This window comes from Pseudogymnoascus destructans (assembly GCF_001641265.1).
Source record: "Pseudogymnoascus destructans isolate 20631-21 unplaced genomic scaffold scaffold_1, whole genome shotgun sequence".
NCBI lineage: Eukaryota > Fungi > Ascomycota > Leotiomycetes > Thelebolales > Thelebolaceae > Pseudogymnoascus > Pseudogymnoascus destructans.
Genome location: NW_020167520.1, coordinates 1,849,984 through 1,874,470, shown reverse-complemented (window position 1 = coordinate 1,874,470; position 24,487 = coordinate 1,849,984). Strand labels below are relative to the sequence as shown.

General features: G+C 48.2%; 4 protein-coding genes across 4 annotated transcripts; 1 reads left to right on the top strand and 3 right to left on the bottom strand.

Annotated features, from left to right (window-relative positions):
- Positions 1–11,427: 11,427 nt before the first annotated feature.
- Positions 11,428–14,091, bottom strand: VC83_00470 (uncharacterized protein; the record flags this gene model as incomplete). Its single annotated transcript, XM_024464163.1, has 6 exons — positions 13,116–14,091; positions 12,632–13,055; positions 12,509–12,570; positions 12,020–12,459; positions 11,752–11,972; positions 11,428–11,699 (listed from the first exon to the last, which is right to left on the bottom strand). The coding sequence occupies exons 1-6, from the start codon at positions 13,971–13,973 to the stop codon at positions 11,428–11,430; spliced, it is 2,277 nt and encodes a 758-aa protein (XP_024328369.1). The 5' UTR covers positions 13,974–14,091.
- Positions 14,092–17,574: 3,483 nt separating this feature from the next.
- On the top strand, positions 17,575–21,018 carry VC83_00469 (uncharacterized protein; the record flags this gene model as incomplete). The annotated part of the gene is made up of 4 exons (XM_024464162.1): positions 17,575–17,850; positions 20,233–20,673; positions 20,724–20,757; positions 20,825–21,018. The coding sequence occupies 4 exons, from the start codon at positions 17,575–17,577 to the stop codon at positions 21,016–21,018; spliced, it is 945 nt and encodes a 314-aa protein (XP_024328689.1).
- A 1,331-nt stretch (positions 21,019–22,349) lies between these two features.
- On the bottom strand, positions 22,350–22,883 carry VC83_00468 (uncharacterized protein; the record flags this gene model as incomplete). The annotated part of the gene is made up of 1 exon (XM_024464161.1): positions 22,350–22,883. One exon carries the CDS (start codon positions 22,881–22,883, stop codon positions 22,350–22,352), a length of 534 nt encoding a protein of 177 aa, XP_024328690.1.
- Positions 22,884–23,559: 676 nt separating this feature from the next.
- On the bottom strand, positions 23,560–23,865 carry VC83_00467 (uncharacterized protein; the record flags this gene model as incomplete). Its single annotated transcript, XM_024464160.1, has 1 exon — positions 23,560–23,865. One exon carries the CDS (start codon positions 23,863–23,865, stop codon positions 23,560–23,562), a length of 306 nt encoding a protein of 101 aa, XP_024328686.1.
- Positions 23,866–24,487: the final 622 nt, after the last annotated feature.

Below are 24,487 nucleotides of genomic sequence, written 5' to 3'. Positions count from 1 at the left end.
GAGCTTGGGCCACCCCGCGATACTACGTACTAAAACACTGCACTAACTCTAATATGGTTAGACTAATTGTGTCCCACCTGGTTCTCTGGTAGCGCCACTAGGCCTAATACAACTCCATCTACATCGCAACCACGTGACGAGGAAACACGATATTAAAGCAGAGAGAACCTACAACATCCTCGACGCAATCCCATACTGGCCGGAAACCGGCCAGGCACAAACGACTTGTAAGGCATTGCTACTCGAGAGGGTATTTAGGAGTGAGGCCGGAGATATGGCGGGCATTATCCTTCCCGCTCGTTCGATCGGATCATGAGCGTCTCTAGGGAAGAGAGAAGGCAACCCTCGAAGCTACATAGGTCGGCAGCGCAAACATCTCGATCATATTTTCTGTCAGCCTCTATGCGGCTTAGTATCTTCTGTTTATTGTTGATGTCGATGTCGATATCGATTAACATAATCCACGTGTCAACCCCTAATTCCCTCTTCATCTGAGCTTCATGCTCAACTAGGAATCTTCGAAACCAATATAATCCATAAGTTTACGCAACTTAGGAGATTCATCCAACTCAATCTATAGCATAGCCTCGTCGAATAGGTACCATGGAGTCCACAAGGCTGGGGATGGTAGTTAACTTACCATGAGATTCTACTAAAAACGGTTAGGCGTGTGCCTGGGATGCATGTGCACAGCCTCTTCAGAAAACAAGGCTGTAATTTACAAACTTCACAGGCATTTTAATAACTACAGAACTTTCCCTTCGTAAATTTTACGGTAAGCCACCTTTGTCTCGTTTCATAGGCAGTGAAAGGACCAGGTAACGCGGTCAATGAGAACAATAGGATAGCTCGTAGAATATAGGGTCAATTACTAGCTACCCACTGTCCCCCCACCCCAGCCTTTTGGCGTAAAGTGTAATTGCTCTGCCACTTGAACGTCACAAGAACGGCCTGCGTTATGGTGGTAACCGTCCCTTGCACGGACGCAGATGGGACGGCGGTGGTATAGAAGTCAGAGGATCCCTTGTAGGTCAGAAGACCGGCAGATTCCTATGGACATGTCAGTACAGCGTATCACTACAGATTAAGAAGGCAATCAGGGTGATAACATACAGTGAAAGTCGACGGGGTAACGCCAGCCGCGCATGTAAAGACGCTGTTAACAATACCGCAGCCTCCCTTGCTGGACTTGAGCGTAAATCCGGCACCGGATGCAGTTGCGGTGTATCCGGCACATGTGCCAGTAGTATACCAAGTACCAGCACCGATCAGGCAGCCCTTGTTAGCTCCGCTGGTGTAGGCCTGGAGGAAACCCTTGCCAGAGAAAGGACCAGCAGTCCCGGTTGGGGCTGGTGCGGTAGCTGTGCCGGAAGGGGTTCCGCCTGTGGCGTACTTGACGAGGTACTTGACGCCGGTAGCAGGGCAGGTGGACTTGGTTCCATCTGGAGTCTTGTTAGTGTCCGCGAATGGAAAAGGATCGGGGGTTTGTGGGAAGATGGGGCAGTACCTGGCTCTGTTGGGACGAATTTGCCAGTTTGAACACTACCGAGAACGTTGTAGTGGTACCAGATCTCCTCCAAAGCGCCGCTCTTGCATCCCAATGTTGGGATGAATCCATGGGCAGCCTTGAGTGCGGCCTGGATCTGGGCAAGCGTGTACGTGGCAGTGGCAGATGGGGTAATGCCAGCGTCGGCGAGAATCTGTAACAGTATTTAGAACAAGCACATTACACCTCGGGTTTCTGCATACCTTGTAGCTGTTCAATCCCTTGTTAAGCTCGACGGCCTTCTCAAAGTAATCCACAACCTCGGTTTGGGGCTTGTAGTTGTCATAGCACGTCTTCTCGAGGGTGCTGATACAAGTTCCGTGCTTACCCCACTCGTGCCCCCAGAGCGACTCGTCATTGCCCTGGTAATCCTTCCAGCTGGTGTCCATATACGTAAGCAGGTCCGTCTTGCCGAACGAGTTGAGGATAGCAGTGATGTTGGTGTATGCGCGCGATGCATCACAGTTGGCATCGTAGGTGCCGTCGCAACGATCTGGCCACATGCCGTGGATGGTCCACGCATCAACAGGACCTAGAGGTGTCAGCGGGCGTTATGAGGGCAGGAGACAAGGCTAATAGTTACCGGTGCTGGGGGCTGTGTCCCAGAACTGGGTCAGGAGCAGCTGTCCTCCGGGAGCATTGAAGCAGCAGAGGTCGGCCACGGCGGTCGTGTTGTGGCAGCTCAGCTGCGCGTTGGCGCAACTCATTGGAGTGGGAGGGAGGGTGGTCGCGGAGCTTGTTGGTGCTTGAGACGTGGAGGAGATGATGCTGGCAGTAGTGATAACACTGCTGCTGGGAGTGTTGACAACAGTTGACGAAACCGATTCAGTCGACAGATCTATACTTGTAGATGTGCTGGTCACATCGCCGATCGTTGTCAGGAGCGAGCCAGGCGGGGTGGTGCTGTCGACACCGCTGGCGACGCCGCTGGAAGATAACGCAGGGATGCTCGTTGAGGGAAGATTTGCGGGGAAGCTAGTAGATGTTTCATCCCCGCATACATACGGAGGTATAATCGGGGGGGGGAAGCGGTTTGCGCCACCTCGAAGCGAGAGGAAGCGGTTTGCGCCACCTCAAAATTGCGACCGCAAGTACCTAGACATAGTAATTTGTATGTAAAGGTACTTAAAAATTCAATTCTACGAAATTATCACTTCTTCATTCCCACTCTCACTCCCACTCCAACGCCCACTCCCACGCCCACCCTCACTCGCACTCTCATATTCGCTCCCAGAATCAGCTTCTGGGTCAGTAATTGGGTCCTGCAACTCCGGAGGAATTGGGAAGCCCGATTGGGTGAGCTGAGCCACGCTTTTCTTCCGGAGGCGCTCCTGTTTCCGGGCTTCAATTCCTGCCCGGCGGAGCTGCTTCTGGGCTCGCTTTGCAGCCTGGCTCAGCTTCCGGGCTTCGGCCGTAGCGAGCTTCTGGGCTCGGTTTGCGGCCTGGCTTAGCTTCCGGGCTTCGGCCGCAGCGAGCTTCTGGGCCTGAAGCTCGGCTTTCTGCTTCTGAAGCTCGTGGGCTTCAGAAGCCCGGAGCTCACCTCCACACTGGAGTCGGCCCCGAGCCCGCTTCGTCTTCGAGCTCTTAACCTGCTGGCGAATAGCCCGTAGGTCGAGCTCCTGGAGCTGGCCGGCAGCTAGAACCTGGGAGGCCCCAGTAACCCAGTTACTGTAGCTCTGCCGCGAGGGGCTACTGAAGGCCTCCGGAAGCCGGTCTTTCCAGCATTGTAGGCCCTGTTCTACGCCCTGGAACGTAGTGGGTATAGGGGTAATAGGGCGTGGTAGGGTAGGTGTTGTAGGCTCTATAGGCGTAGGCGTAGGCTGCGAGTACGTACGCAGCTTCTCAAGGGCTGTATTACAGCTTATGGGCCAGATTCCAGCTTTTCGGAACACTGATTGTATGGTGGCCTCCTTAAAAGTCTGCTCCCGCATATGTGGGAGATCCCTCATAAATAGGGGTAGGTTGTAGGTAATATCCACCTCTCGTATGGCACGGAGCACGGATTGCCTATGCCAGTGCGTATAAGGCTGGAATATTCCCACGTCTAATGGCTGTAAAACATGTGTAAGGTGGCTGGGAAACGCCCATACGATGATGTGATATTTAGTAGCCATAATGATAAAATCAGGGCTCGTATGGCTCACATGAGAATCGAGTAGTAGAACTTTAGGATTTCCTGGGTCGTGTGGAGCTGTAAGCTCTACGAAGTGCTGTAGCCACCATATAGCAAGCTGGCTATTAGAATAGCCAGTCTCCGAGAGTAGTATCAGCTCATTCCCATCAAGGTTTTGAGGGTACCACGCCTCCATATGAATTTTACCCGGTACAACAAGTACAGGTGCAATCTTCTGTCCAACTGCAGATACTGCCTCTATAATCGTAATAGATATACGATTCTCAGGGCTTGGAGTGTAGAGCTGCTTTACAGCTCGGGGGACCATAACTCTCTCAGCTTCTGGAATTCCAATCCTAAAACCAGTTTCGTCCATATTCCAGATTGACTCTGGTTTTATACCACGCTGTAGTACTAATGCTGTGTACTCTTGAAACCACTTAATAACAGTAGGCTCCTGTTGAGCTTTCGTACGCTGTTGTGCAATAGGCTTTGTAGTAACAAAGTGAAACTCTATAAGCTCATTCCATATATATTTAGTGAGCCAGCTCTGTGACGGTGGAGGCAGTGGGCTCCGTAGGTGGCATACTGCCCTGTAAACCATATGCCTATTAGCCCCTAATCCTAGGTGATACTGCTCTAGAATCCAGGCCTTTAGGGCTTCTGTTTGAGCTGTAGAAAGCACCCTATTCTGACCCCCATTTTGGGTAGTTCTGGTGGTTCTAGTGGTTCTTGTGCGGCTGATTTTTGACTGTATAGTCGACCTTGGGATCTTAAAAATCCGACTTGCAACAGCTACAGATTCAGAGGGATTTGCTGCAAGCCATTCACAGGCATCTGATAGAGAAGTCCCTTCCATTAAATGAATTACATTTAATTACTATATAAATTACTATGGGGGGGAATGCCGAAGGTTTTGGTAAGGAGTAGCGGTGAACGTATGCAAGTTGAGGTGGCGCAAACTGCTTCCTCTCGCTTCGAGGTGGCGCAAACCGCTTCCCCCCCCAATTACAGTAAAGCACCGTTATAACGATTCTCGATTAAGCGATAACTTCATTATTGCAATATTTTTCCTGGTCCCGACAACACCACCATACAATTACCGATTATCACGATATCGCAGCTCCTTTCCTGAATATCGCTTTATCCATGCTATGGTGTTCCTATTCAGACCTTGAAATGATGAAACGATTTTCAATAACTATTGAGCAACGCCGGGCTCTACGCAAGTGGGCACATCAACAACACCCGAAGCCTTCTCAAAAGCAATGTATCGAATGGTTCTCTCAGAACTACGGCCATAAACTCAGTCAGTCGACAGTTTCCGAGTCTTTAAGCTCATGGACTACATGGGCCACCGGAACCCGGATGGCAAGGTCAATAACAAAGCTGCAAAAGATACGCAGGAGATCTTCCTATCCTGGGGCGGATTCGTCAGGCAACTCAAGTCAAACTTCGGCGATGTTGATGCCAGGAGAAACGCCGTACGAGCCTTGGAAGCCCTGAAGCAAAAAGGATCGGCCGTCTCGTATACCGCCGATGTAAGGATGCCTCCGTACCTAGATACTCGAAGAACCTGTCTCAGAACTGTTACGGTCACTACAAACATGGAATCCGACTCGGTGGGGTTTCGAACCAGTAGAGGATCATATAGCGAGTTACACTATAGTGGGGGACGGTAAGTGTATAGGGTTCAGGGCCGATGTAGACCTGTTGCGGTGGAAGGTTCAGGGCTAGGGTTGGGATAACCGAGTCGGGCCCGTTTCGGGAGTTAAGGAAACAGACTCAACGGGGTTCCCCCTTCATCTTTTTTGTATCCTTCGTAGTAGACCTATAGGATAGCATCCGTTTAGCCTCTGACTCGCACTCTCATATGCTATTACTGTGAGCTGGGTGCCCTGTGTCCTTACAGCCGAGTTCCAACAGCACGCTCCTCTGACCAACTGGGGAGATGAAGCTATTTGCGATCCGTACTACAAGGGACTGAAGGACCATGTGAAGGATGAAATATCTCGATCAGATAAACCAGACGATCTCAAGGAAATGATTGAGATGGCCCAGAAGATTGACAACCGCTTCTACGAGCGACAACTCGAGAGGAAGGGAGGAACATCTAGCAATCACTGGACCCAGAAGAAGAGTCAGAAGAAGAACTACTGGCCTCAACCCATGGAGCTTGATGCCACGTTCAAGACCGGCGGAAGACCCCGCAACCCCAACAAGGAGCGACAGCTCAAGGAACGGCTCTGCTTCAACTGCAACAAACCCGGCCACATGGCCCGGGACTGCAAGCAGCCAAAGAAGGAAAACGGTAAACGCAAGTTCGGCAAACAGCTTAATGCCACCTGGCAAGGTCAGCTGAACGCCACATTCATGAACAAACCCGACTGGGGCATAAGAGGCGACAGCACGAGTGAAGACAACAGCGACGACGAGGTAGACCTCGACGAGTTCGACGCATCACTCGAAAATGAGAACGGGCTCATGAACAAGGGCCTGACGGAATCCCAGAAAAGCAGATTGCAAAAGTATAAAGAAGAAGCAAGTCCTAAGCTCTTCAAAGAACAACTGCGAGGATTTGTGGAGACCATGAAGGAAAGCATGCTCCGGAATCCGGAAGGGTCAGAAAACCCTGTACCAAAATGACCAGCCCGCTGGTCAGGTACGATCGAGGACTGGGAAGTAGCGGTTCGCGCGATGCGATGCCGACCGAACTACCCCCACCACCTCGAGCCCCGCAGAGCACAGCACACGGAGCTAGAAGCTACCAGCTGGCTAAAATACAGGCTCGCGGAGTACGAAGCACTAGACGTGCAAGAAGACTTTGAGAAGCGGTGGAAACTACACGAACACCAAGCTTCCATGAACTACGAGACTGCAGATGAGGACGTAGACGACCTTCGCAAAACCATGGCAGAAACCACGTTTGCGAACGAAGAAGAAGGGAAGGGTTTGGAACAGCGCAATGTGGCAGAGATTGATCACCCCTGGCACCAATACATGGAGTGGAGCAAGTGCTACGACGGCTTGTGCTATACACACTACCATGATAAAGAAAAGAACCAACACTATCCCCAGAACAAGATACCAGTATACTACAGCTGGTCAGAGATGAGGGAAATAGTCTGAAGATGACGATCTACTGGACAACTTCATCTCCAAGGGGAATCGCCCCCTAAGAAGTCCCAAGTGTGGGAAACGTACCCACATCTGCTAGGAGAAGCAGAGAGGCAAGAAGGACCACTGATAGAGGATGATGAACAATTCTATCCCTCCGACGAGTCAAAAAACTAGGAGTCCTCGACGGTAGGCCACCGACGAGTGACAAAAAGAGGCCTAGTAAGAATCAGCTATGCGCTACAGTAGGCGCTACGCAACTATATGTGATCGCCAAAATACAGAAGCGACACCTCCGAGCAATGATAGACTCAGGAGCGACGGGCAACTTTATGACGAAGAAAGTAGCAGAGGAACGAGGTCTCAAGACACAATTGAAAACTGAACCTTACCCACTTATGGTTGTAGATGGAGAGCCCATCTCAACCAACGAGGGAATGGTAACCCACAAAATGGTTCCATTAGAAATGTTCATGCTACACGGACACAAGGAAACAATCCAGTTTGATATCGTGCACATGGACAACCATGCGTGCATCCTTGGAGTGCCGTGGCTCAAGAAACACAACCCCCAGATCGACTGGCGGAGTGGAGAAGTTTCAATGAGCCAGTGCGGGTGCGAACAACGAACGGGCACCGCACAACGAAGGAGGAGTACCTCCAAGGGCCGACGCGAGGTGTGTGCAACCTCTACAGAGCCAGATGACCTAGCCCAGGCATCCTCACCGACGAGTATACCAGTGGAGTATAAGGAATACGAGCAGCTATTCCCGGAAGGCCCCAAGAACAAGGCACTTCCTAAGCACCAACCATGGGATCATGAGATACCTTTGGAGAAAGACAAGAGTCCACCGTTCGGACCAATATATCAGCTATCGGAAAAGGAGCTGAAGGTACTTAAGGAGTACATCGATGATAACCTAGCGAAAGGATTCATCAAACCATCCACATCACCAGCAGGAAGTCTGGTACTATTCGTGCCTAAGAAGGACGGTTCCCTACGGTTATGCGTGGACTATCGAGCGTTGAACAACATTACAATCAAGGACAGGTATGCCCTGCCATTAATCAACGAGTTACACGATAGATTCCAAGGAGCAAAGATCTTCAGTAAGCTGGATCTGCGAGGAGCATACAACCTGATCCGAATCAAGGCTGGGGAAGAGTGGAAAACAGCATTCCGCACCCGCTATGGCCTATTCAAGTATCAAGTCATGCCCTTTGGGCACTCATGAATGATACTTTGCACGAATATTTGGACATCTTTACCATCGTCTACTTAGATGACGTCCTGGTATACTTGACGAGCGAAGAGGAACATGTCAGACATGTCAAACTCGTCCTGAAGAAATTGAAGGAGTACAGTCTACTCCTCAAACCAGAGAAATGCGAGTTCCATAAAAACCAAGTCGAATTCTTGGGTTACATTATCGGGACACACGGCATCAAGATGGACCAAGCAAAGGTCACGGCAGTGTTGGAATGGCCAACACCAACCACGGTTAAGGAAGTGCAAGCCTTCTTGGGCTTTGCCAACTTCTACCGAAGGTTCATTGCGGGATACTCCAAGGTGGCTCAATGTCATACTGACATTCGTTGCACTCAGTTTGCTATAAAACTCAAGAGCAAACTTAGAAATCTCCTCCTCAAACCTACAAGTCACTATACATATTTTGGCTTGTCACACCAACAACAAAAGCAATACTACTCAACGATTGCTATAACCCTCTATGATTCATTACACGTCATTGCTCCTTAGTTACTGGGCCGATATGACCACATAGCATATCTCTACAACCCTCTATGATTCACGTCATCACTCCTTAGTTACCCACAAGATTGGTTAAGTTATGACATAATCTGTCGATAGGGGTACTCTGACCTTGGACCTCCTTTCACTTCCTATAGGCTAGGAACCTAAGAGATGGTTCTATGGGATTCTCTTACGTCGACTACAGTTACCAAGCCTGGTTAGTCATGGAAAGTCTTGGAAAATGAGAGAACTACACTCCTTTAGCATAAATAGGATTGCCCTTTCCTTAAGAAAGGGCAAGCAGACAATACAGTAAATCGACTATCACATACTTCCATGTCTTTTCCACGCTTCCAAGCATTCATCTTGTTACTCCTTGTTTCTGAAAAGTCAGTGAGGTGCTAACCTCTGACTTATCCCTGAGTTCTCAGACTCAACATTTGTTGCAACTTGTCTAAACCACTCCACTACATCATACACCTGATTGCTGCGTTGTGGAATAGTCTAAGCTACGACCCTTTGGCTCTTTTTCCTAAGACAGTGTGTTGTCTTAGTAAAATCATCCCTTCCTTGGGTGGCTAGATTCTCACATCTGGTGCACCCACCATTACAGAAGACTGGTTGTGGTCAATGTGGTCAATCCAGACTCTGGTTGAACTGTGAATCGTAATGCAGTCATCGTCGAGGATATTGTGGATGTGTAGGTTCTGGATTATCACATTATCCGCGGCTTTGATAGTGATACCTTTGCCAGTGATAGTTGCACCTTTGCCTGCCAATAAGGCTCTTGTTGGAGCCGACCTGGAGGCGCGAAGGAAGGTCAAAGTCACCCTTAATGACAATGGTGAGAGGATCCTTGCCCTGCTCGGCTCCTATGGTGCGGAACTGGAACAGGGTTTTACACGTATTACGATACGTCCACGGAACTCGCGGACTGCGACTCACTTTCGGGGGGTTGACGGTGATGTTGTAACCGGCCCCCTTTGGCACGGACGTAAGATACTACGTCAGCGGCACTGCATAGAGGACTAGGCTGGGCGTTAGGATTCCTGGCTGTAGGTAAAGCCGGGCATCAGGCTTCATGACTGCATAGAAGCCGGGTGTTTGGATCATCGCCAGCCTCAGCATAGTCGGGCGATTTACCCCGCTCTGCACTGGTGCCAGGCTTCGTAAATCAGCTCTGGGCCTGAGCTGGCATTGAGAGCCGGTCTACAAATAGTACGTAGGCCCCGTAGATATGTTAATTAATTCTATTCTATTCTATGGTCTATATACTGCAGTGTTCTGAGTGCACCACCTGCATCCTATTTGAAGTGATAGTTCCACAGCTTGTGGGATACACGGCCATTTTCGCTACGTATCTTAGAGCGTTGGTAATCCTGCAACAGGTGAGACGTCGCCTCTATTGCAAGGATATAGCGACGCAGACTACGCGGGTGATCACCACGACCGACACTCAGTATCAGGACACCTATTCATGCTAAATAGGGGGCCGATAAGCTGTACATCGGCGAAGCAGCGGTGCGTGGCGACGTCCACCACCGAAGCTGAGTATATTGCGCTCAGCGAAGCCAGCAAGCAAAGGCAGTGGCTTCGATCGCTCTTGCGGGAAGTCAACGGGCCTAGAAGCAAGTACGAGATGATACGCTAGAAGCCTCGACATCCGTGCCGGGATGTCACGGACTAAAGGGGGGGGTAATTGTAACGGGTGCCGCCGTTACAGTACATGTGGTATATAAAGCGTGTTACGCGTATTCCGGGCGAGCCGGAATACTGTAGTCTTTTTGGCTCAGTGGGATGTAGCGCGAGCGCCTCTTGTAATGATGTACGGCGGTTACGCTCGCGCTACTCTGAGCCGGAATACTCTTGTAACGATGTACGGTTACGCTCGCGCTTTGCCAAACGGATTGAAGTCCCCAAAGATGTTTCTTACCTGGACAACGGTTGCGAATGCAGCAGCTGCTGTGACACTGGTTGTTGGTCCACCATTTCCACCAGTCGTCTCGCGAACGGGTTCTCTTGGCGTATCCCTCAATGGCAAACGACTCTTTCTTACAGACTTTCTTACAGGCAGGACCAGATGGTGGAGAGCCAAGCGTAGCTTTAAAGGACCTCGCAGGCTGGGGAGGCTATGTCGAGAATGCGGGGATTCAGAGAGGAATGCTAAGACGGGTAAATATATCAGGACAACAGAGCACTCTTGGTATAATAGAGATTCGTGATCAACGACGGCCGTATCTGCTTTAAGAGTTCCGCGCCCCCTCGCTCATTCCATCTCATCCCATTCCATACTTTACCGCCCACCGCCGCAGACCTCGTTTCATCTCATTTGCTGCTTAAAGCTTGGCGTATCTTCAGAAACATGAAGTTCACACTTGTCCTCGCGGCTAACCTTCTAGTCGGTGCGGCAATTGCAATTTATGTCACACTATCAAAATCAAGACCGCGAGCTGGTTACTAGATCACAGGAGGAGTTGGGTCTTGCGGAAGTGGGTGAAATTAACATAACAAACTATAGTAGATCATCCAGGGGTCGGATTGAAGATGTTCCATCCACCAATAAATATCGAACCAACATCAGGAATGACGGCGGTGAATGGCGGGGAAACGGGATCGGATTATTCCTCCACTCAACGATTGCGGCCAAGCTTCTTTTCTTCCATTCCCCAGATTTCCTGTCAAACGTCTCTATGTTTCCCCATTATCCCGATATATCGTGATGTAGCTGTCGATCTCACAATTATGGCAGGCCGACAAAAGGAAGAGTGGTATTTGAAACAGGATGGTCGTCGATCACTTCCCTCAACCACCTGTCTCCTTGATGGAATCTAGTCGTCGCCGTAAATAACTCCATTTATCAAACTTGACTCCCAACAACTTACAATAAATAAATTACTACTACATCCCAAGCTTAAACCCGCCAGGCGCTTGTCTCTGGAACAACCCATTTGGATCGTATTTCTTGCTCGTGGCTTGCAATTGCGCCACGTTCTCCGGCCCGTATGAACTGATAGGGTTCTGCTGCTTGTCTGCGTAATTCAAGTACCGGAATCGGCGCAGGAGTCCCATTTCCGATGCAACGCTCGCGATCTCATCGAACATGTTGTGGAGTTCCGTGTCGACCAAGTCATTCGCCTCGCGGTCGTCGAATTGCGCCAATTGCAGGATGACTGTGGTTGGAGGTGTGAGTAATGTGCTGGTATCTCTCAACAGATGACTTACCAATGCGATCTCCAGTTTCAGCACTTAGTCCGAGTGAGTTTCCGCCATTCTTTCCTCCAAAGCTGTCCACAAGTGCTGGAAACGGCTCCATCATTGTAACCCACTTTATCCCACCGTTGATCTGCGGCATAATCTTGTGAACGGTGGCATTGCTAATGTCAAAGATCTTGGAGAGAAGTGCTGCATCGTTGCCGTATGTGCCCGTGTAAGACAGGTGATTCCTATTCATGTTAGTTTGGATTATCCACTTCAATTTCCTTTTACTTACTTATTGTACGCAGCTTTGGCTCCCATCTTCTGCCCCAGAGCAATGGAGCTGATGTTTGTAATTGCAATGTTGTTGCTCAATTGGGGATTAATATTGACCAACGGCTGAAAGATTGGCGGATTGGCAACTGGTTTTGTGTATGCCACAGTATGGTTCATGACCCAAGATTTGGTGGCGGAATTAAACTTGAAGTCACCCACCAAAGCAGCAAAAGGGTCCTCATTGGCATTCGATGCAATATCGCTGATGGCTTGGAAAACTTCCTCGCGACTGTTGATGGATTGACCGAGGTAACCCACCCACATTGCCCCTTGAGGAAATGTGCGCAGATCAAATGATGTTGCGATGCCAAAGTTGCTGTTCCCACCCTTCAAAGCTTTCAGAAGATCTTGGTTGGAGGTGGCGTTGGCGTTTACAATCTCTCCAGAGGCAAGCACGACCTGCAGCCATCAGCTTTGATTCGGGAATCATTTAAAAATGCCAACTTACTTCCGCATTCAAGATATTATCAGTTGCCCAGCCTACTCGCGGGCCATAAAATGATATGCCACCTTTTTACAGTTAGATAAGGATGAGAACAGCTGCAGATTTTTAAATTTATTCGTTACAAACCTCCGAGGAGCACACCAGCTACGCCAACATCGCCGTTCCGACCGCCGGCAACCGAAAGGCCTCTGTTTTCAAGATACTCATACACCTCTCCCCATTGACTTCCAGCCCCGATTCTGGTGACGGTTCCTTCTGAGTTGGTCTCGATTTCGTTAAGCTGGCTCATATCAAACTTGACTCCCCCATCAATATTTGCAGCTCCCACAACTGTTCCATGCCCTGCACCTTTGATTGCAAAGTTGCATGTTTCGATGGTTGAAATGATGGAGATGGCGTCTGACACCTCGGAAGCTCTCGATGGCACAATAATACAGCTTGGGATGAGTTCCGACTGCTGTAAAGCCCAATGCGAACTCTGTGATTTGCCATACTCGCTGCTTGAATTAAAAACCACCGAGGATCCCAAACTGGCAGAAAGTTGAGCACACTATAACTATATTGTCAGATGAACACTACATTGAGTAAATATATGGGGATAAATACTTACACAGGTATCACTCCCTCCACCAAAGCCAAGAATATCATTTCCTCCGCCGTTCAAGCTCGACATATTACCGGCCCCACCTCTTAAGCTCAAATCAGATATGTCCTTTGAACATGCGCGTGAGTTTTCGGCACTCTTCTCTTTATGTTTAGGACTTTCCGCGCCGGCTTTGTTACGGATGCTGGCCATGGCTTCTTTCACCCAATCCACGTTGGTTGCAATCTCAACGGCTTTCTGCTTCATGGAAGAAAGCCGCTGTCGCATTGTTTTTTGCCGTGGTTTCATTCGATATATCAAGAGTCTCGCTGGATTAAATCTGAGGTAGCTCGGGATATGCCATGACTGGTCGTCATCCCACAGAGATGATGCAGGGCTATTCTCATAAGCATCGTCGGTTGGGAATGGGCCTTGGTAGTTGTTATTTGGACTGTCGTTAACAGACCAGGTTCGGGACTCTTTCTTTCGAGAGGGTCCAGCGGTAGTTTCTAATTTGGGAGTTTGCGTCTTTTGCTGAATGGTGGCCTCTGGGGTCCGCTTACTGGGACCTGCCTCGATGCTGGTCGCGTCGAAGTCGCTTGTGAGTTCCTCTATTGCGTCTATTGCCTCTGCAACTGCCCTGTCTTCTGCAGAAAGTGTAACAATAGATTTTTCTTGAGGTGACATGCAAGATGAGGCCACTCCAGGATGTTCAAAACCAGGGGAGTTTGTGGTATCGATGGCCACATTCTGCGACGTGGGAAGAGATCTTGATTCTGGCATTCCTGATGTTGCAGAAACTCCTCTTTCCCATTTTTTAACATCGCCCCATTTTGGGCCTCTGTTTCCGCTGCCACTTGCCTTCTTGGCGCTGTTGGTGCTCATGTCTATATCGTAAGCGGCCGTCTCTGATAGGTATCTCGAGGTCTGTAGATAAATTTGCGTGATATTGATATGTAATTATTGATGCAAAAGGTAGAATTTATATTTTTGATCCCAAGCGTATATACTACTTCTATTGTGTTCGTTCTGGCCTGACCCGCTATCGGAAAACATTCGACGGCGGTATGTACGACCACTCCTTCAACACTGATTAGGAGTACAGTAAAAATACGATAAGTCGATGCCTCGGATCCACAAAAATATATCGACTTAATGCATATATCGAGTAAATGTATTACACGTGATTAAATTAAAAATTGAAGCTATTTACATAAACCATAAGTCTAATGTCCCCTGCCTTTGTGAATTGGCTTCAAGGAGCCTTAACTGTCTCTCAAAACGTTCAAAAGAACGTAAGAACCTTGGTGCTTCTGAGGTGTCACTATTCCCAGATTCCGTAAACTCAATCAGAACTTGAATGGCGTTAATCGCAGCTTGTGTAGTTGGCACAGGCTGTGAAGAAGGCTCATCCTCTTCCTCATCATCTTGAGTGGTATCTGGGACGTATTGTGACATGATTTCCTCAAGAATAGCATCCCCCCGCTGAAAATCCTCCCACCCCTCTAACTCTTGTATATCCTCATCGACTGAATTTAAAAAGCTTGAAAGATCCATAGAGTCGTGTACATTCCCAGCTTGTTGTACTTGTTGATAGAGATTGGTAATATCAGGAAGAGGTTGTGAGGGTAGTTGAACTGGCTTTTGAACAATTGTACTCTTTCGAAAACAGTTATAGATTGTCGAGTTTGTAAGGTCGTGATTCCAGGATCGAAGAAGCCATCGAATAGCAAGTCGTATATTCATCGTTTGGACAGGATCTTCATTCCTTTCAAAAGCATCAAGGATGTAAAGGAGCCATTGTCGACGGTAATGAGCTTTGACAGAGGCAATGATACCTTGATCTAGGGCTTGAAATCGACTTGTTGCATTTGGAGGAAGCCAGATAACTCGGATATTCGCAGGGGGTGGTGTCGATTCGAGGGCCTTGATATGTGCTGAAAAGTTGTCCATGGTGAGAAGTGTAATGGTGGGTGCACCAGATGTGAGAATCTAGCCACCCAAGGAAGGGATGAATTTACTAAGACAACACACTGTCTTAGAAAACAGAGCCAAAGGGTCGTAGCTTAGACTATTCCACAACGCAGCAATCAGGCGTGTGATGTAGTGAAGTGGTTCAGACAAGTTGCAACAAATGTTGAGTCTGGGAACTCAGGGGTAAGTCAGAGGTTAACACCTCACTGACTTTTCAGAAACAAGGAGTAACAAGATGAATGCTTGGAAGCGTGGAAAAGACGTGGAAGTATGTGATAGTCGATTTACTGTATTGTCTGCTTGCCCTTTCTTAAGGAAAGGGCAATCCTATTTATGCTAAAGGAGTGTAGTTCTCTCATTTTCCAAGACTTTCCATGACTTACCAGGCTTGGTAACTGTAGTCGACGTAAGAGAATCCCATAGAACCATCTCTTAGGTTCGTAGCCTATAGGAAGTAAAAGGAGGTCCAAGGTCAGAGTACCCCTATAGACAAATTATGTCATAGACAAATTATGTCATAACTTAACCAATCTTGTGGGTAACTAAAGAGCGATGACGTGTAATGAATCATAGAGGTTCGTAGGAGCTTTTAGAGCTATCGTTCATGCTCCTAGGCCTCTAGTTGGTAGAGATATGTCATGTGGTAGTATGAGTGATGTCATGTAATGAATCATAGAGGGTTGTAGAGATATGCTGTGTGGTAATATCGGCCCAGTAACTAAGGAGCGATGACGTGTAATGAATCATAGATGGTTGTAGCAATCGTTGAGTAGTATTGCTCTTGTTGTTGGTGTGATAAGCCAAAATATGTATAGTGACTTGTAGGTTTGAGGAGGAGATTTCTAAGTTTGCTCTTGAGTTTGATAGCAAACTGAGTGCAACGAATGTCAGTATGACATTGGAGCAACTAGGAATATGATATTTGCTGCTGTCTGTAAGCTGCGGAGCCCACAGCTGTCCCCATCACAAAGCTGGCTTACAAAATTTATATGGAATGAGCTTAAAGAATATCACTTTATTACTATGAAGCCAATTGCGCAGCAGCATACGAAGGCTCAAGATGAGCCTACAGTTCTAAAGTGGTTACTAGAGTGTGGTATAAAACCAGAGTCAATCTGGAATATGGATGAAACTGGCTTTCGGGTTGGGATTCCAGGTGGAGAGCATGTGATTGTGCCATGAGCCGCAAAGGAGCTCTACACCCCAAGCCCTGACAATCGTACGTCTATTACTATACTTGAGGCTGTGTCTGCAACTGGAAAAGTCATACCACCTGTACTTATCATTCTGGGCAAAATACACATGGATTCTTGGTACCACGCCAACCTTCAAGGCACAGAGCTCATCATGCTCTCTGACACTGGATTTTCAAACAGCCAGCTTGCCTTACTGTAAGGACAGTTCGAACCGAGGCTGACCTTCAAGTCTGCAGAAGTATCCGAAGTATAATGTGAAGACTTCGATACTTGAAGCAGTAGGACAAGGTATAGTAGTTCAGGCTCCAAAGCATATACTTTATACCATAGAGGTCAAGTGGTGAGACTAACAGGTTGGCTAAGTGGTGAGACTTGAAGTAAGGGGATGCAAAGTAAGTCGAAGCATGATGATTTCCAAGAAGGCCAAGTATTATATAATTTGCTAGCTAAAGATCAATAAGAGACATGAGCAATAAGTGCTTATATAACAGTAAAAATCCCTAGTGCCAAATAAGTGAAGGCACTAATTGTAAGGACACAGGACACCCAGCTCACAGTAATAGCATATGAGAGTGCAAGTAGGAGGCTAAACGGATGCTATCCTATAGGTCTACTACGAAGGATACAAAAAAGATGAAGAGAGGAACCCCCGTTGGGTCAATCTCCTTAAGTACCCGAAACGTGTCCGACTCGGCTAACCTGCCTTCACTCTCACCACATGACCGTAACCTGCCCGACTCAGATCCTTTCCGTCACTGAGGGACAAGCATCCTTACACTACTCCCCTCCTGAGAGAGTGCTTTGTCCACAAAGCACACGGCTAGTATCATGTCTGCAACGTCTCCGAATGGTATCTGTGAGCGGAGCGTTCTTTGTTATCAGAATGTTGGCTGGTAATTGCGTCCGGAATAACTCCGTTTGTCATGCGCGTCAGGAAGATGCTTTGTTTGCCACAGCAGTCATCCCGAGGTGGTATCGCGTTAGGGTCCGTTTGGTATGCGAAACTGGAGCTCACTTTTTGTTCGCGCTAGCCCATTCGGAGTTTATTGTTGTAAGCCAACATTTGAGTATTCCGCTTCGCCCACTTTCTTGTTTTTTTCTTACAACAACAACGCCTCAGGCTACAGCGTGACAATGACACTCATTGGAATTCATGGTACCAAATGGTTGAAAGGGCTCTCAGGCATAAAGTCAGGCAACCTATAACCGTATTTTGCACACAAGAGCCTACTCTACAAGAGGATGCCCTAACTCCGTCTGATTGGGTAACTTTTGCTGAGATTCACAAATTTCTGGAACCATTCCACGACGCGACAATGGCCAACGAGGGCGTTCAAAATTCCATCGCCGACGTTCTTCCCACCATGGATTATCTCCTACACCACATCGAGGCCGCCAGGGAGGCCACCACCATCCCCCACTTGGCTATGATGATGGAGACTGATTGGGCCAAACTGGCCGACTACTATGAACTGACAGAAGACTCTCCAGTCTATTCAGCAGCCACAGTCTTAAACCCTTCTTTCAAGTGGGCATACATGGAGAAGACTTGGGAAGACAAGACGGAATGGATTGAGAAAGCTAAATCTCAGGTAGGGCAGCTGTGGAGGCAATCGTACAAATCAACTTCTTCCTTGCCAGTTCTTCGACCAGGCTTAGCAGAGGAGCCAACTACGAGGTGACTAAATGGGTACAAAATGTGGATGAATGAGCAGAAGGTGACGATTTTCAACACAGACGATGACAAGTACGAAGTGTACTGCCGTGAGCCTGTTGTGATGATGAAAATGATTCCCTAGCTTGTCATTGATGGCCATTGATATTCTTTCTATTGCAGCCATGTCTTCTGGGACAGAGCGACTATTCTCGAAATCAAAACTTACGGTAACCGATCAGCGAGGAGCTATGGACGCTGAAACTTTAAATCTCGTAGAATGTCTACGTTCCTGGGACGGCAGCGCCTTGATAGTCCCATCAGATGTGAGTTTTCTGCTTCATGAGGACTACCGTCAGATAATTGCAGAGTCTAGTGTCGCTATGTCGATGCAGCTGATGGGTTCAACCACTCTGATGCATTGGGGCACGATGAGAGTGGTGGGGGATCAGACACAGTGGAGATGACATAGGGGAGCTTGGAGGTAGAATCGTAGATAGCAAAGGCTACAAGTCATATGTTGTGATTTAGACTAATAGTCCAGACTGCAGTCCAGACTGCAGTCTGGTGTTACGGCTAAGTGCTAGTGCTATGGCTAGCGCTTACAGCTGCAACCTCACGTGATGGATAACATTGGATATCATGGATATTATGTTATTCATGTTATCCACGGATATCCCTTTGGCACGACGCCACTATATAAGTAGATAGTATTTCCTTAGATAGGAGCTTCGTGCTCAACTCAATATAGTATTCTTTACAATACTGTAACGTGTTACTTGGAAAGCCTTTGTGTCTAATCCCCTGCCTCCTCTGTCAAGTCAACCTTCCGCAAGAAACCTCTGTGTCTTCTATCGTTTAGAAGTCAGCGTTACACTTTCCACCATTTCCACCACCTTTTACTTTGCAACTATTTCCCTCTATGTACAAAAATGGGATCTACTTCAAACGAAAGCTGTATAACGATTTATAAGACCACTATTGACTTTCAATGGCTTGGTTCCATCCAAGAAACCCTTTTCTATGCTTGGTTCCGGCCTATGGATGACAATAATCCTAACTGATTGAACTAGGGTATTTGACTTCCCCTTGTTATTACGGCTGTTGGGATCGAAGAAAGCGAATAAATCCGATCCAGAGTATTTCGCCCTTTCTTTTAGTTCATCAACTAAAAAGGTTGCAATCATGGTTTTACCAATTCCAGGACCACCAGTCAAGCGTAGCAGTTGGCTCTTATCAACGTTAAGCCATTCAGTGGACTGTGCATTTATCAGAACCCATTCGCATGTCCCCTCGACCTGCTGGGATTATCTCATGTCGGCCCATTATTATTCCGAAATCCTTGTTTCACATGTTATTTCATACAATTATATTCTTAGTTTACTGAGAAACACTCCGAGTGATTCAAACTCACCCTCGTTAATGTCAGATAAGATCGTAAGCAAAATCTTTCAATGATATTCTATCCAGAAGTCGAAGCGCGCACCATGGCGTGCAAGGCCTGTAATTTACGAAAGGTGCGGTGTACAGTCAGGTTATTGGGCCCGCCCTGTGCAAACTGTTCCGTGGATGGCATTCCATGTGAGATAAAGAGCCGCAAACGACGACGGTAGGATTCTTGTTCATCCATCCGAGATAATACAAACTAAATACAAGAGAAGCAATCAAGATAAATTAGTACCGGACACGCCTAGCACTGATAATTCTAACGCTGGTGAATATGGATCCAGTATCACTTCACAGAGGAGACAATGCCCCCATCCACCCCCGCCTTTGACGTTTCCAATGGCCGACTTTGGTCTGATTACAGGCCGGCGAAATCAAAAAGGGGGCGATCATAGCTCTCGACTGTCAACTGTACCGATGATCCCGATCCCCAATGCGAGCCATCCATAGACCCTCAGACTGGCCAATGCACTCGAGGCCAGGGGGCGGTCTTGGATATCGATACTACTCGACTCTGAGAGCGATCAGAGTGATGAGACCTGTTGCGCATTTCAATCGGGATCAATTCGACTAACTATTCTACGGTGGGGATAGGCCCCAATTTGTACTGCTGAGTAAGATACGTGTGGTCGCTTAAATATGTCTTCTTAGGTTGGGTGGGTATGATAAAACTACTCTTCCAGATGGTCGAGACTTAAATGAATGGAGACGTGAATATCGTTGCTGCGGAGCATTCCTAAAACTCGATGAAGAGAATCAGACTGTCCATCTAGTACACCAATCAGCAAAAGACTTTCTAGAAGATCTCTCAGGGCACGACGACCTTGTAGGATTCTATCCAGAAGAAAGTGCATCGAACTTTGATATGCTCCAGGTCTACTGGAAATATTTGAGTATAAATGAGGCCGAAGAGACAGCGCTCGACAAAGATATAGCACTCAACGAAGAGATAGCGCACGATGCCGGGACGATATCCGACGAAGAGATTATACTTCAAGAAAAACGGGATGACTTTAAGGCGCGCAAATTTTTTAGCTATGCGGTTGAAGAATGGAAGGATCACGCATTGGCAGCCTATCCTGCTTGGATGGACCGACCTGGTATGGAGAAGAGTATACTCGATAAATCGCCAAAACTGCGTGATTCTTGGGTATTATTAGCAGCTGGAGCAGGCCAAGATGCAGCGGTAGAACAACTTCTAGATAGAGGAGCCTCTATCGAGACGGTGTATACAAAGGTTTGGACCAACCCAATATGGGCTGCCGGTGAACACGGGCATGCAAATGCAAGATACTGCTTAATAGAGGAGCTGAAGGTGATTTGAAAGATGGTAATGATAGAACGCTGCTAATGGAGGTTACTGAGAATGGGCACGAGAAAGTCGTTGAGCTACTTCTTAGTACGATAGCTGAAGTATATGTGGGGGATGCGTTGTCAGACGCCCCTGATATTCGCTGCTAATACAGGGAACGAAGCAATTGCTAAGCTGGCACTTGATAAAGGAGCCGATGTCAATCATAAGTATGACATTGGCTGGACGCCGCTATCAACGGCTAGATTTTATAAAAAGAGAGATTTTGCCAGGCTACTACTTGATTACGGAGCTGACGCCAGTCCGGAGGATCGAGAATGGCTAGATGCTGATGAAAGCAGCGATTAAATGGATATAAGAAGAAGCTTTAACCTTGCTTCTAGTTCCTCGTGTGCGAGATATATGAGATATATTGCCACCAGGAGCTCTGTAGTGGAGTCAAACCACGATTCCATCGCTCTCCTGGTTTTTGTGTTTCGGGGCAACGGGGATTTCTAATGTATGGGAGGTAGAGACGCCTAAACGGACATAGAGCGGATGAAGCCTGCTATATTCTTTGTGTCTGTGTGCGTCGACCATCGTGGCCAAAAGGGATCTAACTTGCCTATCATGATCCATATCAGTCCACGCCTTCAAGAAAGTGACCTGACTCTGCATAGCTTGGTGATTCGTACCTACCAACCCTACAGCCATGATGCAAATGGTCCTCTACTTTCTTTCATTTTATTTGCTTATATGTTTAATAACAACGCCCTTGGCACTAACTTTCACATACAAAACAGTTCCTAACTCTTCACTAGAGTATATAACCCATTCTATAATGCCTTAAAAACTCTGCATTTAACTTGTTAAGTTGCTCTCTAGGTGTAAAAATCGTAGAGGTAGACAAATTAGGCACTCTATTCTACAAGAGCATCTAAAAGGATTGGTCAGACATATGACCAAGCCACTCTGAGGTTCGATCCCTGTTGAACTAGCAAAAGTGAATCAATCCACTTCCGCTGTAGTTCTTATAGTCGGCTATATTATAACAATCCCTAACGCTGATTCTCTTGGCTGATATCGGCTTTAAATCATGCCTCCTAGCGAAAAAAAGGTGTGGACACGGCAAATCCGCCATGCCACTAAGGAGAAGGTAAATAAATCTATTGTATAAAAAGACAAAAAACATACAACAGTGGGTATTCGCTGGTGGTCACCCACCCAACTACTAATCCACCGATCTCAAGGTTATGTATGGCAGAGCGGACGGGATGCCCAGTTCTATTGAGTCTATGGTCGTATGTGAAAATTACTTGCCTATTGGGAGATATACAGTGAGAACTGTAATCCAGAACTGGCAAAAATCACAGAAAGCTGCCAATATTCTTAGCGGTCACCCTTCTTTCGTCTTTCTCCCCTTTAAGCACTTAACATTCTAATAGGTGTCAGAGATGGTGGTGTTATAGGAGCTATGCGAACGTCGACCCAATTCATTTACATTACAGAATTCTCTATGCATCCACAAACAACGCCTTTCTAGAAAGAAAAATAGTAAAGATCATTTCAACTTTATAATAAGTAATATTGTAAGTTAAAGGCTGTGAGTAGTGACTCTAATGGTTTAAGCAAAGCACGCCAACCACACTGCCCGTGTGAAGTGACCATGCCATGCACCTATAACCAACTAAAGATAAAGCCTACTTCTTCTTCAACTTCGTCCACCTCTCCCTCAACGCATGCGCCGCCGCCTTCGGCCTCCGATCCCTCGTAAACACGCCCTTCTTATCCCCATCCACCCTCCCCGTCCCGACACTCGTCTCAAAGTCGGCAAAATTCCACACATGCTCCCCCGCCATCGCCTTAATCGAGTCAAACACCTTATGATACATCCCGAGCATCGCCACCTGGTACTCCTCGCTCCACGGCAGCCTAAGGACGGAGTGCAAGCCGGAGACTGTGTCGCGCCGTACTCGGTCATCACGATCGGCTTGTCGAACTTTTTGACCCAGCCTTGCATCTAGGTCGTGAGCGCGATCTCGGCTTCGGCGAGGTCTCCGGTCTCGGTGTACCACCCGTAGTAACGGTTGAGGCAGAGGACGTCGAATAGGTCTGAGATCTTGTCCGTGAGGTAGGTCGCGAAGAACACGTTGGCGAAGGTGATAGGCAGGGACGAGTCGAGCTGGCGCGCGAGCGCCGCCGGGGGGGGGAGTACTCCCTCGCGCCCTTAGCATCGGACGCGGCCGCTTGGGTCTGGTTATAGATGAGATCCGGCCCAAAGGTCTCGCTGTCCGGGGTGCGCAGGCCGAAGTTCAGTCCCACGGCGGGGGTTTGTCAATGACGACGATGCCGCGGCGGTCGGCGAACTCCATCATCTCCTCGGTGTAGGGGTAGTGCGAGGTGCGGAAGGAGTTTGCGCCGATCCAGTTCAGGAGCTGGAAGTCGTGGACCATGTAGGCTTGGTCGTGGCCTTTGCCGCGGATGTTGGAGTCCTCGTGCTTGCCGAAGCCGGTGAAGTAGAAGGGCTTGTCGTTGATGAGGAACTGGTGTTTTTGACCACGATGGTGCGGATGCCGGTCACGAGGTTGTAGGTATCAAGGGTCTTCTTGTTGAAGTCGACGATGCTGGCGCGGAAGTTGTAGAGATAGGCTGCGGGTTGCCATAGCTTCACGGAGGGGGTCTTGATGGTTCCTGTAGCGCGCCGCTCTCGTCGATGACTACAATCTGGATCTTGCCAGTTATCCCCTTGGCCACGGTGATGTTGTAGTTGATCATGCCAGTGTTTCCCTTATAATCCATGACAAAGTAATATCCTAGATATGCTAACGAGGCACAGAGTACAGCCAGACCGAGCTAGCCAAGCCCGCATAGTTGTAGAAGTCACGAAGTACGTTTGAGTTCTCTTGCCCGTCAACTTGCTAACCACCACCTTTCCAGGAGGGAGATCTGAAACGTGACAATGTTGTTGACCGCGATGGTAAGACGGAACTGCTGGCCCGCAGTCACAAGATCGGTCATATCAGCCTCGAATGGCGTGTAACCGCCTACATGAGAAGCGACTAGACGGTCGTTGACATAGATCTGGCCTTCATGCGTGGCGGATTCGGCGCGCACAAAGTATCGCTCTTCCGACCAGCCCTTGGGGACAATCACGTCCCGCTGGTAGTATAGCCCATCCGACGTGGTCATGGATCTCGCGGTCGACGAAGATGTCATTGTAGGACGCTGGACCGGACATTCGAGGTCTGTAACCAATGGTCCAGTCCAAGGTTGGGCAGTGCTGTTGGCGCTGGGCGCAACGGAGATTTCCACAGTCCATCTAGGTTGACAAGATCTCTAGACAGCGTACGCTGTGGCTTGAGCAATGGGAGGGCATTCTGAACTACATCTCTGCTGCCGGTCTGATTGTCATTGTTGGAACGGATAACGAATGCGGGATGCTAGCCAGGAGCGAGAGCCCAGCGAGGAGTTTCATGATGCCTATATTGTTATTGCCAACGAGGTGAGATGCTGCTTGAGGCTGCTCAAAAAATCTTCTCCCTAAAAATGAGAAACTCTGGAAGACTTATACTCACCTCACCCAAAGCAACATCAATTGGCCTACACAGGCATCGATAATTCGCATACTTGCACTTCCTAACCTGCAAACAAACAAACCATCTCCCCAACCTCCTCATCTCTGAAGCCAAACCCACCAAACGCCCCTCCTTTTGCGGGGGAGGGCCTCTGAAGGGGCGGCACTTTGCGGGGAGCTGTCCGTAAACACCAAATTCCGCTCCTTGCCGAGGATCCCGGCCACATCATCAACCCTCGCAGACGCCAGAAATGCCCCCGCAAA